At 48.8% G+C, this 15,049-nt stretch overlaps 2 protein-coding genes across 2 annotated transcripts; one reads left to right on the plus strand and one right to left on the minus strand.

The window, feature by feature from the left end:
* Window positions 1-920: 920 nt before the first annotated feature.
* LOC135819096 (uncharacterized) lies at window positions 921-7,998 on the plus strand (the record flags this gene model as incomplete). Its single annotated transcript, XM_065332245.1, is given in 3 exon segments — window positions 921-1,113; window positions 4,352-4,434; window positions 6,547-7,998. Coding segments are annotated over 3 exon segments (477 nt in total), but the record flags the coding sequence as incomplete, so codon positions are not given.
* Window positions 7,999-10,684: 2,686 nt separating this feature from the next.
* On the minus strand, window positions 10,685-14,501 carry LOC135819097 (alpha/beta hydrolase domain-containing protein 17C-like). The gene is made up of 2 exons (XM_065332246.1): window positions 13,442-14,501; window positions 10,685-13,014 (listed from the first exon to the last, which is right to left on the minus strand). Exons 1-2 carry the CDS (start codon window positions 14,092-14,094, stop codon window positions 12,126-12,128), a joined length of 1,542 nt encoding a protein of 513 aa, XP_065188318.1. The 5' UTR covers window positions 14,095-14,501; the 3' UTR covers window positions 10,685-12,125.
* Window positions 14,502-15,049: the final 548 nt, after the last annotated feature.

The following is a 15,049-nucleotide window of genomic DNA, read 5'->3' on the forward strand; positions in this document are numbered from 1 at the left end:
GATATTCTTAAATACAAAACTATATTTATAATATTTTCTGAAAGGTATGATAGTACTGAAGTAGGTTGCTGGCATCATCACTCAAAGTCTAAGCCCTGGCTTGTGTGAGGAGGAGGGCAAATGGTACTCGAAACTTCCACGTTTGCGACTTGCTATTCATACCGGCATTGTACTTCCACGTCATGCTGGCTTGCAGTAGAATGAGCGCGTGGAGCGATCGGTTTGAGGCTACACATTGGCTAGATACACACTCTGTTCATATTCTAGCCCACATATGCCACAGGATCTGCAAACTTAACTGCTACAACGTGTACAGTCAACTTCGCTTATAACGACACTCGGCGGGGCATCAGAAAAGTGTCCTTATTCGCGAAGTGTCGTTATATCCGAAGTCTCATTATATGTGTCACAGTTAGATGGGACTTTGCTCCGGGCATGAAAATGATGTCGTTATTCGCGAATTGTCGTTATATCCGCAGTCGTTATTAGCGAAGTTGACTGTAGTTCGTATTTCTAGGGATCAAGCGAAAAGAGACGTAAAGGCCATTCGTAACAAAAAATGTCAAAATTCTAATTTTAACGCCAAGCTTGGCGGCAACATTGATGTCTCTAACCATTGATGTCTCTAACCATTGATGTCTCCAACCATTGATGTCTCTAACCTTCATTGGGAGGCAGGCCCCTGTTGCTTCTATATATTCCTTACAAGTAGTGTGGAACAGAATTTTATTGCAACTCAAGAGTTTCATGCTTGCACAATCATCAGGCAAAACATATTAAAATATTATGTTGTCTTTGGTGATTTTCTTTTCCCCTTTGCTCCTTCTCTTACGCAATAATCCCTGTCTCTGTGTGTGTGTATGTATGTGTGTGCGTGTGTGTGTGTGCGTGCGCGCGCGTGCGTGCGTATGTGCACACAGCCCCCGGCGGCGTACAAAGTCAAGCACGTTCCTTTCAACAACTCTCGCAACTTTCACAACGTGGTCTTCCCGACCGACCCAGAGTTTGCCACGTTCGAGACAAGCTCGTCGGCGGAGTTCACTAACCGTTTCCGTGGCAAGCGTCGTGAAGACCCTCCACCATCGTACAACATTCCCCTGGATTACGGATACGGTGAGTTTACTAGAACATGGATGATTTAAACACTGATTTTAAGTGTGTAAGTGACTGCGTTGGAGTTTGCGGACAATTAGAAAAGATTTTAGGTGTATTCATGATAGCTTGCATGCCGTCCTACCGGTAGGACTCAAGAAATCGCGCTGCAAAAGTGCTTTTGGTTGAGAAATTTCTTGAAACAATTGTTGAGATGAGGTCTTTGTCAGGCAAAGTAATGGCGCAAAATGCAAGGCTATGTCCAGTGCATTGCATACGCGCAATTTTATCAATTGTCAAATGGCCGCACATACTCCTGTCGGAGCGCTAGCAACTCTGTCCAAAGTGAATTTTGACCATGGCACATCAATCGTGGTGAGGTACTAATGTTTTTATCAGTCTGCCAAGGCAGTGGAATGCATAATTCCATACACCGTTTCCATGGTTACCATGGGCTGTTACCATGGAATTTCGTAGTATGCCTTGTGCGATCACGTCTAAAATTTGGGGACTCCTTCATTAGCCCCTGAGCAACAGTTCAGGGTCAAGTTTTAGGTCAATGTTAGAACAGAGGCCATGCAGCATGTCTGTGTATGATGGTCCTACCGGTAGGTCCTACCGGTAGGACCGAGGTCTATGCAAGCTATCATTAAGATTTCGGTGCCAGGAACCTGGTGGGTTTCAGGTGTAATGTAGAATTAGGTGACCAGCTTTCCCTTCACATACAGTGTACAGTGCATACTGTAGTGCCCTCTAGATGTAAGCCAACGTTAGGCTCCTGTACCTGGTCACTGCACCGAAATTACCGAAATTAAAGTTTTATTCACTTGTTTGAGGGAAAGACGCAAACGGGAAAAGTCTGAAGAAAAATTAAAGGTACGGTATTTTTCCGGTTGTAAGTCGACCTTTTACAACTAAAAATAGAAGGAGAAAGTGTGGGAAAACAGCAATGAATAAAACTAATTGTGCACTCATGAGTCATACCCATGTACATGTAGAAAACAATAATTTTTACTAAATGAAAAAAATTCCATAACGTTTTCTCGTGACTATCATCAGTGGAACATGGTCACATGGTAAAAAATCACTAAAACAACCAGTTATATAGCTAGAATAATATTCACAAAATAGCAGCTCGCGGTTACACATAGCGTCAATTACACCAGCACCGTCCGTCCACACACGCACACATGTGACATAGCTGCCTCATTCATTTACCTCTACAATTTTCACATTAACATTGTAACGCATAAACTCACACTGCTGGTGTAATTGACGCTATGTGTAACCGCGAGCTGCTATTTTGTGAATATTATTCTAGCTATATAACTGGTTGTTTTAGTGATTTTTACCATGTGACCATGTTCCACTGATGATAGTCACGAGAAAACGTTCTGGAAATTTTTCATTTAGTAATACTTATTGTTTTCTACATGTACATGGTTATGACTCATGAGTGCACAATTAGTTTTATTCATTGCCGTTTTACGACTATTGTCTCCTCGTAGGTTATAGAAAGTGTGGGGGTCGACTTACAACCGGGATTCAACTTATAACCGGGAACTATCAGTACCTTACAAAAAATGACCTGTACTGCATGCACGAGTGCACCATGTGTACACATTTTGCCAGTTTATTGGTCTTTTACAAGGATTGGGACGTTATACCCTCCAATCAATTGAAGGAATGTTTACATGATTTGTTGTTGTGTTAGTAGCAGGGAGTGGTAAGTAGTGCTTCTTTGGGTGAAAACTTTAAAGGGGCACTCCGGGAATATTTTCGGTGGTGTGTTCTCTTCATGGGGGGCCTTATATGGCCCCCAAGGAATGGGGAATCGCGAAAACTAGGCCCAAAAAGTCTGAAGCTAGGGAGGGCCAAGTTTGTCTCCTCTTTTGATGGTTTTGATGACGTCACGTGTGATAAGTATTCAAATTCTCTGCATTTGAAGATCTTAGTTGTTTGAATTTTCTGGTGATGAAGAACGATGTTTGGTCAACATTCCCAAGCTTCACAACTGCGACCATACTCTAAGGAACCTGAAGGACCTCCTGAGGTGCCCCTGGTAGAAGCGCAGCCTGATGAGAACCAGGAAATTGGAGCGGACGACTTCACTGGTCGACAAGGAAATAACGATTGGTGTTCCTGCCAGAAATGTGGGGTGATGCAGAGGGCAGTTGATTACCTTCGCTGTCGAGAGAGCGTTGCAGCTGTTAGCATTGACAGCCCTTTGACATGCGTTACACATCACCCCGACTTCGCGTCAGCTTGTCTAAACAAAACTGTTCTGACCATATGCCTCACGGCGTATAGAGAATTTCGGGATCCTCGTACTCGGACCAGTGAAGTCGTCCGCTCCAATTTCCTGGCCTCATCAGGCTGCGCTTCTACCAGGGGCACCTCAGGGGGGTCCTTCAGGTTCCTTAGAGCATGTCCGCAGTTGTGAAGCTTGGGAATGTCGACCAAACATCGTTCTTCATCGCCAGAAAATTCAAACAACTAAGATCTTCAAATGCAGAGAATTTGAATACTAATCACACGTGACATCATCAAAACCATCAAAAGAGGAGACAAACTTGGCCCTCCCTGGCTTCATATATCGACTTTTTGGGCCTAGTTTTCGCGATTCCCCATTCGTTGGGGGCCATATAAGGCCCCCATGAAGAGAACACACCACCGAAAATATTCCCGGAGTGCCCCTTTAAAACACAGAATTGAGACCTCAGGATACGGGGGTCGGCTTACAACCGGTAAAATACGGTATACTGAAAATGATGTGTTCTACAGTATTGCGTCCCATGTGGTGCAGTGGTATTGCAGTCGATTTCCAATCCAGAGGTTGCGGGTTCAATTCCCCCGACGATTATGGTCGCACACGTCTTTCTTCTCTTTCTCATTCTCCTAGCTCTTCTTTCATTCTCCTGGGTGGTTACCAACAGCCCGTGTATGCCGGAGTATGTGGTGTGGTGTGTGTGTCGAAAGAGAAAAAAAGGAAAAAAAGGAAAAAAGGAAAAATAGGGATTCGCTGGCCAGAAAAAGTCACTTCAATCAGCTGTGTGGTGGATACCAGGCTAAAATTGGTGGCGGTTATTTCATCAGCTTTGCAAGCTGTTGAATGGTGTAATCCCGGCACAAGTTGCTATGTCTAACATAGCTGGTCGCTATCATCGCTTCCGCGATGGCCATGTCGTGAGTCTGAGCCTGATTCTGAGTGTGCATATGTATACGTGCCCATGCATGTTTTTTGTATTTCAATGTGTAGATCATGGCCATAGCGTCACGCGATATGACTTTCCAGAGCCGGCGTCACAGCGTATGAAACTGAACGAAGAAACCTACACAGGGGTATGTGTATGTGATTGCCAATGTTCTTGTGCTTTGCTAGGTCACAGCAAGTGTGTCCACTCTATCCGCAGTCTTCCACTGTACGATGTATGGGTAGAGTCTAGGGTCTAGGGTCTATGGCTGCACTGTGCAGTAGAGTCAGTTGTGCGCCCAAGAATGTCCAACCTGAAATGCTAAGAATGCCACAGCCCAAAGTTGAGTAGTAGTAGTAGTAGTAGTAGTAGTAGTAGTAGTAGTAGTAGTAGTTTTTATTATTTTACTAGGGGAGTCCCAACAGGCTACTGCCTTTTTACTGGGAACCCTAGTTAAGAACGGCGGTGTTGGTTTTCCGGCAGCTTTTGGGGGTAGATATGATCCAGTACGAATTGTTTCTAAGAATGTGCTATAAGAACGCAGCCAGATTGCCCAATAAAATAGGAACGCACCAGGCCCAACCCCTTGGAAACAACATTCTCGGACGAGCGACTCCACTGTTGCTAGGCGACTCGGTCAGTTGTCATGAACACTCTAGCAAACTGGAAAGGAACTCCGTAATATCTCAGTTAATTCAGCTACAAATGATTATTCACAGGTTTGAGGGAAAGATACAATGATTATTCACAGGTTTGAGGGAAAGATACAATGATTTTCTCTCCATTAATCTTTCAAAGTTTTATTTCGCCCACCTACCCATTAGTCTACTGAGGATATGCGACTACATAATCATTTGAGATGCTGTGGTGAAGTCGCGGCACAGCGCTGCACTAGCGACTCATGTTGCATACACTACTTAGCGCCCGTAAGCGGTTTCGCTGCATACATAGCGCGAGTAAGCAGTTCCACTGTATTTTTTTGCGAGAAACCAAGAACCTCGAGAACAGAATACTGCATGATAGAGGTGGCTGCAGTCGCAACTATGGTGGTGAAACTGGAACATCTCCGCCGACCTAAGGTCTCGGCTCCAGTGACACTTCAGAGCAGCAAAAAATGGGGAGGAGTAGACACAGGGGGTCGGGGAGGGGGGGGAGGAGTAGACACAGGGGGTCGGGGAGGGGGGAGGAGTAGACACAGGGGTCGGGGGGGGGGGAGGAGTAGACACAGGGGGTCGGGGGGAGGAGTAGACACAGGGGGCCGGGGGGGGGGGGGGAGGAGTAGACACAGGGGGTCGGGGGGAGGAGTAGACACAGGGGGTCGGGGGAGGAGTAGACACAGGCGGTCGGGGGGAGGAGTAGACACAGGCGGTCGGGGGGGGGGGGGGGGGAGGAGTAGACACAGGGGGTCGGGGGGAGGAGTAGACACAGGGGGTCGGGGGGAGGAGTAGACACAGGGGGTCGGGGGGGGGGGAGGAGTAGACACAGGGGGTCGGGGGAGGAGTAGACACAGGGGGTCGGGGGAGGAGTAGACACAGGGGGGAGGAGGGGAGGAGTAGACACAGGGGGTCGGGGGGAGGAGTAGACACAGGGGGTCGGGGGGGGGGGGGGAGGAGTAGACACAGGGGGTCGGGGGGGGGGGGGGGGCGGGGGTAAATTGTATAACTGTTAGAGGGTGAAAAATGGAAAGATCTACACAGCGCCCGTGAGCAGTTCCAGTGACTAACCTCCACGACGGCATCCGTATAACCCCTATACTGGCTATAGTGCCGACCTATTCATCAGCTGAGCATAATAGCGTTCATCAGCATGTCCACCCGTCAGCCAGTCGGCGTGATGAGTAGTGTGGTTACTAGTATCTGTTTTCTATCTTTTTATCTGCTAGTATTCGTCTCTGTGCTCATTGTTCTGCTAGCCAGTGAGTCAACAGGTGCTCTATCTGCTCATTCCCATGTCTGTGTGTCTGTTCATTCATTGACATACCTGCCAACCTTTGAAGACCTGAGATCGGGACAATGAGCTACCTGGGTCTGAGCATGACTGTATTATGTAGCTCAGGGATGAGAGAAGTGCAGTTTGGGGTGCCTCTCTCCTTGCTAAATGCAGCCTATCGCACACTGCCAGTTTGGGTCATCGGGTGGGACGTCGTAGTCCCACTTCGATATTGGGACGGTCCTGGCCAGACTGGAATGGTTGACAGGTATGCATTGGCGTTTCTCTCTCTGTCCGACTCTCTCTGTCTCTCTCTCTTTCTCTCCTCCAGCTGTCCAAATCTCACTGGAAGGATCAAGATGAGCCCGGTCATCCGGATATCGTCGCCGAAAGCTTCACACGTCAGAGTCATCGCCCTCAGTCAGGTCGTCATAGAGACAGACCGGATACGGGTAAAGTACATCGTAGCAACCTACCCATGGAACCAGCCAGGGAGCAGTTCCAGCATGCTGTCCCTGCCACTCTGGTGTAGCTCACACACTTTCGATCACGACCGCCGGAAGCAGTTTGTGATTGGTCCGGTTTTGTCGTGGCCGTTCATACTCTGTGTATGATATGGCGGGTGCACATGCCCTCTGGCCGTTCATACTGTGTATGACATGCCGTGTACTAGTACACATGCCCTCTGGCCGTTAATACTGTGTGTATGACATGACGTGTACTAGTACACATCATATCCCTCCACAGTAGGAAACACATGTTGGTGGCTGAAAAGTTGGTCCGGTGTCAACCTGACCAACCGGACCGGTTCCGACGGGTCTGTCAATACACCGTTGCTACAAGTACAGTGCATGGTAGGCAATCCTAGACTATAACCATAGTTACCGTTTTAGCTTAGTGCCATGATGTCATACACTTCTATGTGATGATGTCATGGTTTCATTGATGATGTAATCACCATCATACATGATGCCTGTGCATACACAGGCTGACGGTTTCAGTACTGCATGCGCAGTCATGTTCCTACTAGTGTGTGCGTGTGTCAATGTGCCACCAAGGACAGACTCAGTGAAGTCATGACATGCCGCATGCCAGTAGGGTAGACTTTCACCATGATGTAATCCATGATGTAATAGATTACGTCATTGCTGAAAACCGTCGCCATGGAATGTGTCATGGAGACCGTGGCACTGACTGACGCACATTACAGCACAGTACAATTGCTGTGGTGTGCAGTAATTGTGCCGTTGCCAGGATGTAATTGATGACATCATTAAGCACATACACTAGCAGCAGTAGAAGCAAGATAACTGCCGGCGGACATTGTCGTCGTCAATTCCTGGCAAACATCTTCCTAGATTTTCTATCCATTGACCACTACGTTGAGAACATTTCTATTTTGACCCTTTAATAACACTGGCATAACATACAGCTGGTGTGATGTTGCTTTGCCAGCACTGACTTTAGATTGCCGACAAACTGTTAGAGTGATACATGATTATTAGTTGGTGTCTATACTTGATCAGTGCTGGCTGCACCGGTAGATTTGAATGCGCTTCAAAGTTTAGTATGACGAGAGAGTGAACAATAGTTTTAATGAGCACAGAAGCTACTGTTGTCACAAAAAATGTATTCTATAGCCAGACCGTACTGATTAATTGCTGACACATGTATGACAAATGTTGATGAATTTCCTATGCCTAATCTCCTGATATCACTATTTTTGATACTTTCGTTGAACTGACAAATTATAAATTAATTGAATGGGCAATCTGTCCAAGCATGTAGCGACACGTGAGCAGGGATAGGGCGAACATCTTACTGGAATAAGTCCCACACACTCAGGTCTGGTTGATAAATATGGTGGTAAAGACACACCTGGCAATATGGCGGTAAACACACGCCTGCCCACACACGCTCTCTAGGCTGCAAAGTTCTGGCACAGAGCTCTCCTTCTCACCACCACCACCATCAGTTCGCGCCTGGCGCCTGGTCGATGCATGGTTGGCGGTATCCGGCATAGCAGGCTGGTACATCAAGTAGTGCATGGCACATAGCAGATGACACAGCAACGACATAGCTCGATTGCGACGTACGTTTCGTCCCCGCTGGACTCATCAGGCAATCTTCTTCTTGGGTGTCTTCACACGGAGCTTGACAGCTGCAGTGGTGTCTTCAACTTCATTCTCCTGAGTCAAGCTCCGTGTGAAGACACCCAAGAAGAAGATTGCCTGATGAGTCCAGCGGGGACGAAACGTACGTCGCAATCGAGCTATGTCGTTGCTGTGTCATCTGCTATGTGCCATGCACTACTTGATGTACCAGCCTGCTATGCCGGATACCGCCAACCATGCATCGAGCAGGCGCCAGACGCGAACTGATGGTGGTGGTGGTGGTGAGAAGGAGAGCTCTGTGCCAGAACTTTGCAGCCTAGAGGGCGTATGTGGGCAGGCGTGTGTTTACCGCCATATTGCCAGGTGTGTCTTTACCACCATATTTATCAACCATAAGTACAGCTGCAGTGGTGTCTTCAACTTCATTCTACACTCAGGTCTGATCAACTCTTATCGGTTCCAACATGGACGCCTAACAGCTAGCTGGACATTGCAGACTGGCCACATTATGGGACCTCTTAAAATAAGCCAGGGAGTCATATTTTTACGATTCCATGTTGCATTGTACTAGTACTTATATCAGTGCTACTGTCGTGGACATGGAAATCCGGTCGATTGACCGGGGCCGGCGCCGTCAGCGCATACAGAACGCTGCGTGCAGGGCACATGTTGATCCGATGCGACTAGCGCACTGCAGCGCATAAAATGCATGCGTGTACCACTTATCCACGGCTGCATGACCAGCACCCTGGGGCCGCTAGGCGTGCGACCGGATTTCCATGCCCACAACAGTATAACAAGAGTAGATGAGAAGAGTAAACTAGAGTTGAAAATGTACTCTTGGTGGCACTGTACGAGCCATACCAATGTTTCACAGACGGGTAGTTTTAGTACAAGTGATAGTGCTGCCAACACGTGACCGTATGACAAGCTCAAAAGAGTGAAGAGAGCGGTTACACATCGTCATCATAGCAGCGGACCAGAGCAGCACAGGTTATGTTGTGTATCATCTGTATTTTCAAGAACGAGGTCTCCACAACCTCCCCAGGTCTCCACAAGCCATTGACACAGCTGTCACCCCAGTCTCCCTAGGACCTGTGTTGCACAGCACTGTACGCCTGTAATGTGCAATCATGCAGCATGCATGCAGCACTGGACTGTGCAATCTTAAACAGCATGCATTGCCATGTACTGAGCAATCATGCAATATATTGTCTCATCGCCTTCAGCTCGGTCTTATTTCAGTTTATTATCCCATACTGTGTCAATAACATTATCATGATCATTATCAGTACTGTCAACAGTAGATAAACAAGAGTGTGCAACTCCGGATCTCTCCTGCACAATCTGCAGATACCCCCCGCGGAATTTTTTGTTGACGTCACCTTTTTTCAGAAGAACGCGCATTTTGCCCCAGAGCAGTGTGAGAGCACGTGCTGGGCACCGACTTTGTAATGTAAAGCCCGGCAAAGTGCACGAGGCAAAACTTTCCAAAAGACTCGCAGCGCGTGCATCGTCGAAAAGATTACGTCAACAAAAAATTCCGCCACAGGCCAACCCATCCCGGAGTTGCACACTCTTGTTTATCTACTCTTGGTACTGTGCAATCATGCAGCATTCGTACTCCACACTACAACAGCATGCTTTTGTTAACAGCACAGCACAAGCTAGGGAAGAGGACACAGTCATTGCATGGAAACTTGGAAAGCAATATCCCTGACTGTCATGACCGGCAACCTGTCTTGTTATTCAGCATGGCTTACGCGACTGTTACACTTTAAAACTTCCGAAGCTTGTTGTGTTTCTCAACACAATTGTGCAGTCGGTTGTAACCCGGACGTGCAAACATTACTTTTAAAACTGGATACTAGTACAATACAAAGCCTACAAGCGGCACACAGTACCACACACGGTGCACAACTGGCAGTAGTTATAAGCTGGGAGTCGTCAAAGTGCAGCTGCATTTTACGACTCCCTGGTAAATCCTTGTAACAAGTGCCTAACAACCTCCGTGAAGTCCAGCCCATGGCAAAGCGTAGCATCTAAATAAACAGCTGCGATGACAAAGGTGACATTGCATGATTGATGATGTGTGCCTGCACCTGCACAGAATATTGTTACACAACGCTATGGCTACCTCAGAGTGCAAAGAAAGCAGGGGCCCTGTATTCCACTCCTGTGGCCCTGTGTAACGCAACTATCCATCCTGGAGAGAGACAGAGAGAGACAGAGAACCACTAGCGACTCGCCAAAGCACACGAGGGGCCAAGTCAAAGGGTGGTGACTAGACGCCATGATGTATGCATAGGCTTCAAGACACACACTATTATCATAGCATTGTCTCAAAGCGGCAAGGAGAGAGGAGTAGAAACCATCACTGACATTGACATGTTTGTAAATAGAGTAAGCACACCAGAATGGCATGCACGAGCTTGCAGCTAGAGTGGCCAGGAGAGGTAGCAAAGTGGACATCGACACAGACAAAGCAAAGCGGGTTATGAAACAGAACAGCACTAACAAAGCTAGAAAATGAGAGAGAAAAAACATACGAAAGCGAGTAGACCACACAGGAGGGAATAGTTGGAAATAGTAAAAAAAAAGCAGAAAAAGAACGAAAAGCCAGATGGCTAGCCGAGGTAGACTCCTGGCTGAGCTTACGGATAAAAACACACATGAGGTGATCAGAAACCACCGAAAGACGCTGGACACATAGAAATCGACGGCAGAGTTCTGGCAAGCGAAACCGTCGGGGTTAGGTACACACTGGAATAAACACACGTAGGGGTGATACGGTACAGGCACTGCAGCGAACAAAAAGAAAAGCATCTAAAGGCCTCAAAAACCTACAGAACAACTCAAATGATTAAAAAAAGAAGCACTGGTGTATATTGGCAGTGGCGACTACGAATATATTTTAATATATATATATTACATGAAGTGGCCTCATACAAACGTAATCGAGACGGATGGGTGGAACAGCTAGATCTGAGGGACATGCGGGGGGGTATGCAAGGTTCATTGCAGGAAAAGTTTGATAACCGGAAAAAAATCAGGAGTTAAATAATTTCTAATTGGCAATGGCGGACACCTAGAGGCAGGTTTCAGTAGCTACGTTCACATGCGTACAATGATCTCATTATATACTCATGCTATTGGCGGGCATGGCATGCAGGGACGACTACAGAACTAGTGAAGACGTGTGTGAGAGAGAGAGAGAGTACTCGGGAGCGGCTGGCCCCCGCGATGTTGTTAGACCTCTCTTGTTTGTGACGTTCGAAAACAGTTTTATAGGCCGGAGGAAAACATGATGGTGGCCATGTGTTGCTAAGCACGGTGATATGGGACACTTCTTGGACTTGCATGGTAATAATATACACACGGAAGTATGCACTGTGCCAGATATCGGGCATGCCGTAACCTTGCATGGGCGTGTGGGTTTGTGTGTGTGTGTGTGTGTGTGTGTGTGTGTGTGCGCATGCGCGAGTGTGCATATGCAGACATCCAAGCTATCACACGGCATGGTTACCTGTGGCTGAGGTACAGCAGATCCACGAATGGAATACCAGTGTGCACGTTCATCGACTCACAAACCGGCCGAGGGGCGAACACTGCTCACTTCAAGTCTATAACGCATACTGAGCATGCTTGAGTGCTGCATATAGCCGTTGCCGCTGCTGGCAGAAATCACAGTACTACACGCTCTGCTCGCTCGAAGTGTATGGCGCAGGGTGAGCATGCTTGGGTTCTGCATACAGCTGCTGCTGTTGTTGCTGCTGCAGCGCGAATCCTCATGCCACTACACGTACACTAGATTCCTGCCATCCACAGGCTCGACTTTGGTTGCTGTGGTGATGATGACGTCATCCACCGCCGGTGTTGCTCCCATGGCAACATCCAAAGCAGCAGTGACACTGGGTGGCTCCGGGCTGGCGCTGGGTGCCCGATCTGCACAGTCTGTAGACAGCGGTAATGACTGTTCGGACGCGGAGAGAACCTTGGCGATGGTGACGGCGCTGGTGACGGTGCCTGTGGACGTGGACACATCTAACGTGTTGTTGCCGTCAGGCTTGTTGTCGGAGGATGAGAGTGTCCGCTGCGGTGAGCCTGCTGTTGAACGCTTGGCAACCTCCGGTGTGCTCACGTCCGCCATCAGTCTATCCGTCGACGACGACGTGAGTTCACAATTGACATCATCGTGCGTGGACGACCCGTCTCCAGCGGCCGTGTCAGTAACAGCAGCCGTTGTTGTTGTGGTGCTAATGGCGGCGATTTCGTCGCGACCCTCCGACGACCCTGTGGCGGTGTCGCCATTGTCATTATCATCATCATCATCATCGTCCATTCGTGCCAGCGCCATAACACCATCAGCTCCCACGGCGCTACGGTTTGTACCGACACCGTTGGACACGGCTGCCACTGCTGCTGCCGTCGCCGCTTCCGTCGCAGCTTTCTCAGCTTGCGCCGCCTCGCGCGACGGCAGCTCCTTGTTGACAAACTTGAGCAGGCGTAGCAGGTAGGACGAGAACCTCTCGATGTCGTTGTGACCGGCGCCCTCCACCCAGAGTGGATCAACGGTGAGCGGTGCGCGTTCAAACAGCGCCAGGCCGTGAGAGAAGTCGATCACCTCGTCCTCCGTGCCGTGTATGACCAGCACCACGGATTGGACGTGCGTGATCTTTCTGATGCTGCACACATACACATGGACAAACAGACAAAAGCACAGACAGCAACGTTCAGACAGAACTGGCTAAGGACAACAGTGTGTGTGCAGAGCACAGGCATAGTAATTATCAATGAACATAGCACACAGCAGTGTACACGCACAGTACCATGACTCTACTCGTAAAGTACCGTTGCCCCCTCCCATGGCACAATATACAAAATTGGATCATGAGACAATGTGATCATGTCAGGCGCGTAGCCCGCATCATGGGGCACATGTACCCCCCCCCCCCCCCCTAAGAGTGTCGACCTAGGTCCAGCATGCATATCATGACCATGAATGACATGTACCAACCATCCTACACATATGCGGCCGTGCACCCCCCACCCCCCCCCCCCCCCCTAAAACGGGGACCAGCTACGCCCATGTCATGTGTATAGGCTGCTCACCTTGGAAACGGGTCGAAGAAATACGAGCGCTGCACGTCGGGAAAGGCCACACGCATGCCGCTGAGCAGTGGGGAGTGCAGTACCACACCAGCACATGCATGCCGAGTTGCCAGGTCAACCGACGCCACCGACCCTATACTCTGTCCGTAGATAATGATCTTACTGGGATCAATGCCCAGTCGATCCACCATAGTGTTCCAAGCAGCTTCGGCGTCCGCGTAGATGTTCGCCTCACTGGGACTTCCCGTGCTGTCGCCATAACCGGAGTAATCATATCCAAATACGTTGCAACCTAGCCTCGTACCCAGGCCTACGTAATAGCTCGACATCTGACCCAGGTCCACAGCATTGCCGTGCGAGAATAGCAGCGTGTACTTCGGCGTGTCCGTCAGCTTCACATACATACAGGCAATCATGTTACGTCGACTCGTTCGAACCTTCATCGCCTCGATCGTGCTCAGCTCGCGGTTGGTAAAGAGAAATTCCGCTCTCTCCGTCAAGTGCAAATTCTCTTTGTCATCTTCGTCTCTGGAGATGGTGTAGGTGGTCGGCTCGGGCGGAATGAAGGCCAGTTTGGCGGCGATGGCGGACGGACATGGCGGGCAACAAAACACACGACAGATCTCGCCGCACGTCAAACCCACGACGGCCATGGCTACAGGTACTTTCTTTCAGCTGCTACTCCAAAACTAGCACTTCAGACAATTGCAGTCAGCACAGAGCCAGTCACAGCAAACTCACTGCAGTACCACGAGCCAGGGATCACAGCAGCAAACTAACAACAACAGTCGTCCTCGAGCCTGCCGCGTGGCATAAATTTTAGTATTTTTTTATTCAACTTTGAATTACATTGTCCACAGCTGTTGTAACCAAACCGCCACACCACACATCCACAACTGAAAACAGATACTGTACTGGAGCAAGGGAAGACAAGATTCCCAATCAATCTCTGGCTTGCAAAATAGGTGATCCCGGTCACGGATGAAGTCAGGCGTACACGAAGACGATCAAATCATTGCCACAAACATCTCAAAAAGCGGCTTTGCACGGGTGATGCAGGATGCCAGCAAAGCCGAGGCTTGAACAAGCCGGTTGGCTTCGCACTTGCACTGTCGCCTGCATACCAGCAGCTCCAGGTGTGCATGTACAATCATGCATATCGCCCATCATATCGATGACCTGGTGACGTCACTAAGGTGTCAGTGACGCGGCGCGTCGTTCCCGACCGATATGCAGCTGTATGTAGGCTGAGCTAGCTCACGCTGCATGCAGAGTGCATAGTAGGCACACCCAGGCCGGCCAGGGCCAGGTCCACATGTACCTGCATACTGTACGAGTACAGCAGTATTGTACAATCATTCCATAAAATTATTTTATGTACCCCATGCTTCCCCCTTCCCCGCCCCCCCCCCCCCCGGAGGTACATAATCATTCCATCCAGGTCCTCGACTCGATCATGTTACCTGTACTATGTCATGGTGTATGTAGTGCGGGCATGTGTGGCTCATCGAGCTCATCTCACTTCTCCGTGCATTGGCACATGTTGTCACAAGTAACGGTTGTTTGGTTGTAAACGGGAACTGGGCCCACTAACATAAAGGCGAATAT

This window comes from Sycon ciliatum, chromosome 6 (genome assembly GCF_964019385.1).
Source record: "Sycon ciliatum chromosome 6, ocSycCili1.1, whole genome shotgun sequence".
Classification (NCBI taxonomy): domain Eukaryota; kingdom Metazoa; phylum Porifera; class Calcarea; order Leucosolenida; family Sycettidae; genus Sycon; species Sycon ciliatum.

Bases quoted from the DNA above. Each gene is read 5' to 3' on its own strand.
- LOC135819097 (XM_065332246.1), bottom strand. From the start codon at position 14,094: ATGGCCGTCGTGGGTTTGACGTGCGGCGAGATCTGTCGTGTGTTTTGT. The intron at 13,015-13,441 runs GTGAGCAGCCTA...GTATGTGTGCAG, and splicing joins TTCTTCGACCCGTTTCCAAG to CATCAGAAAGATCACGCACG.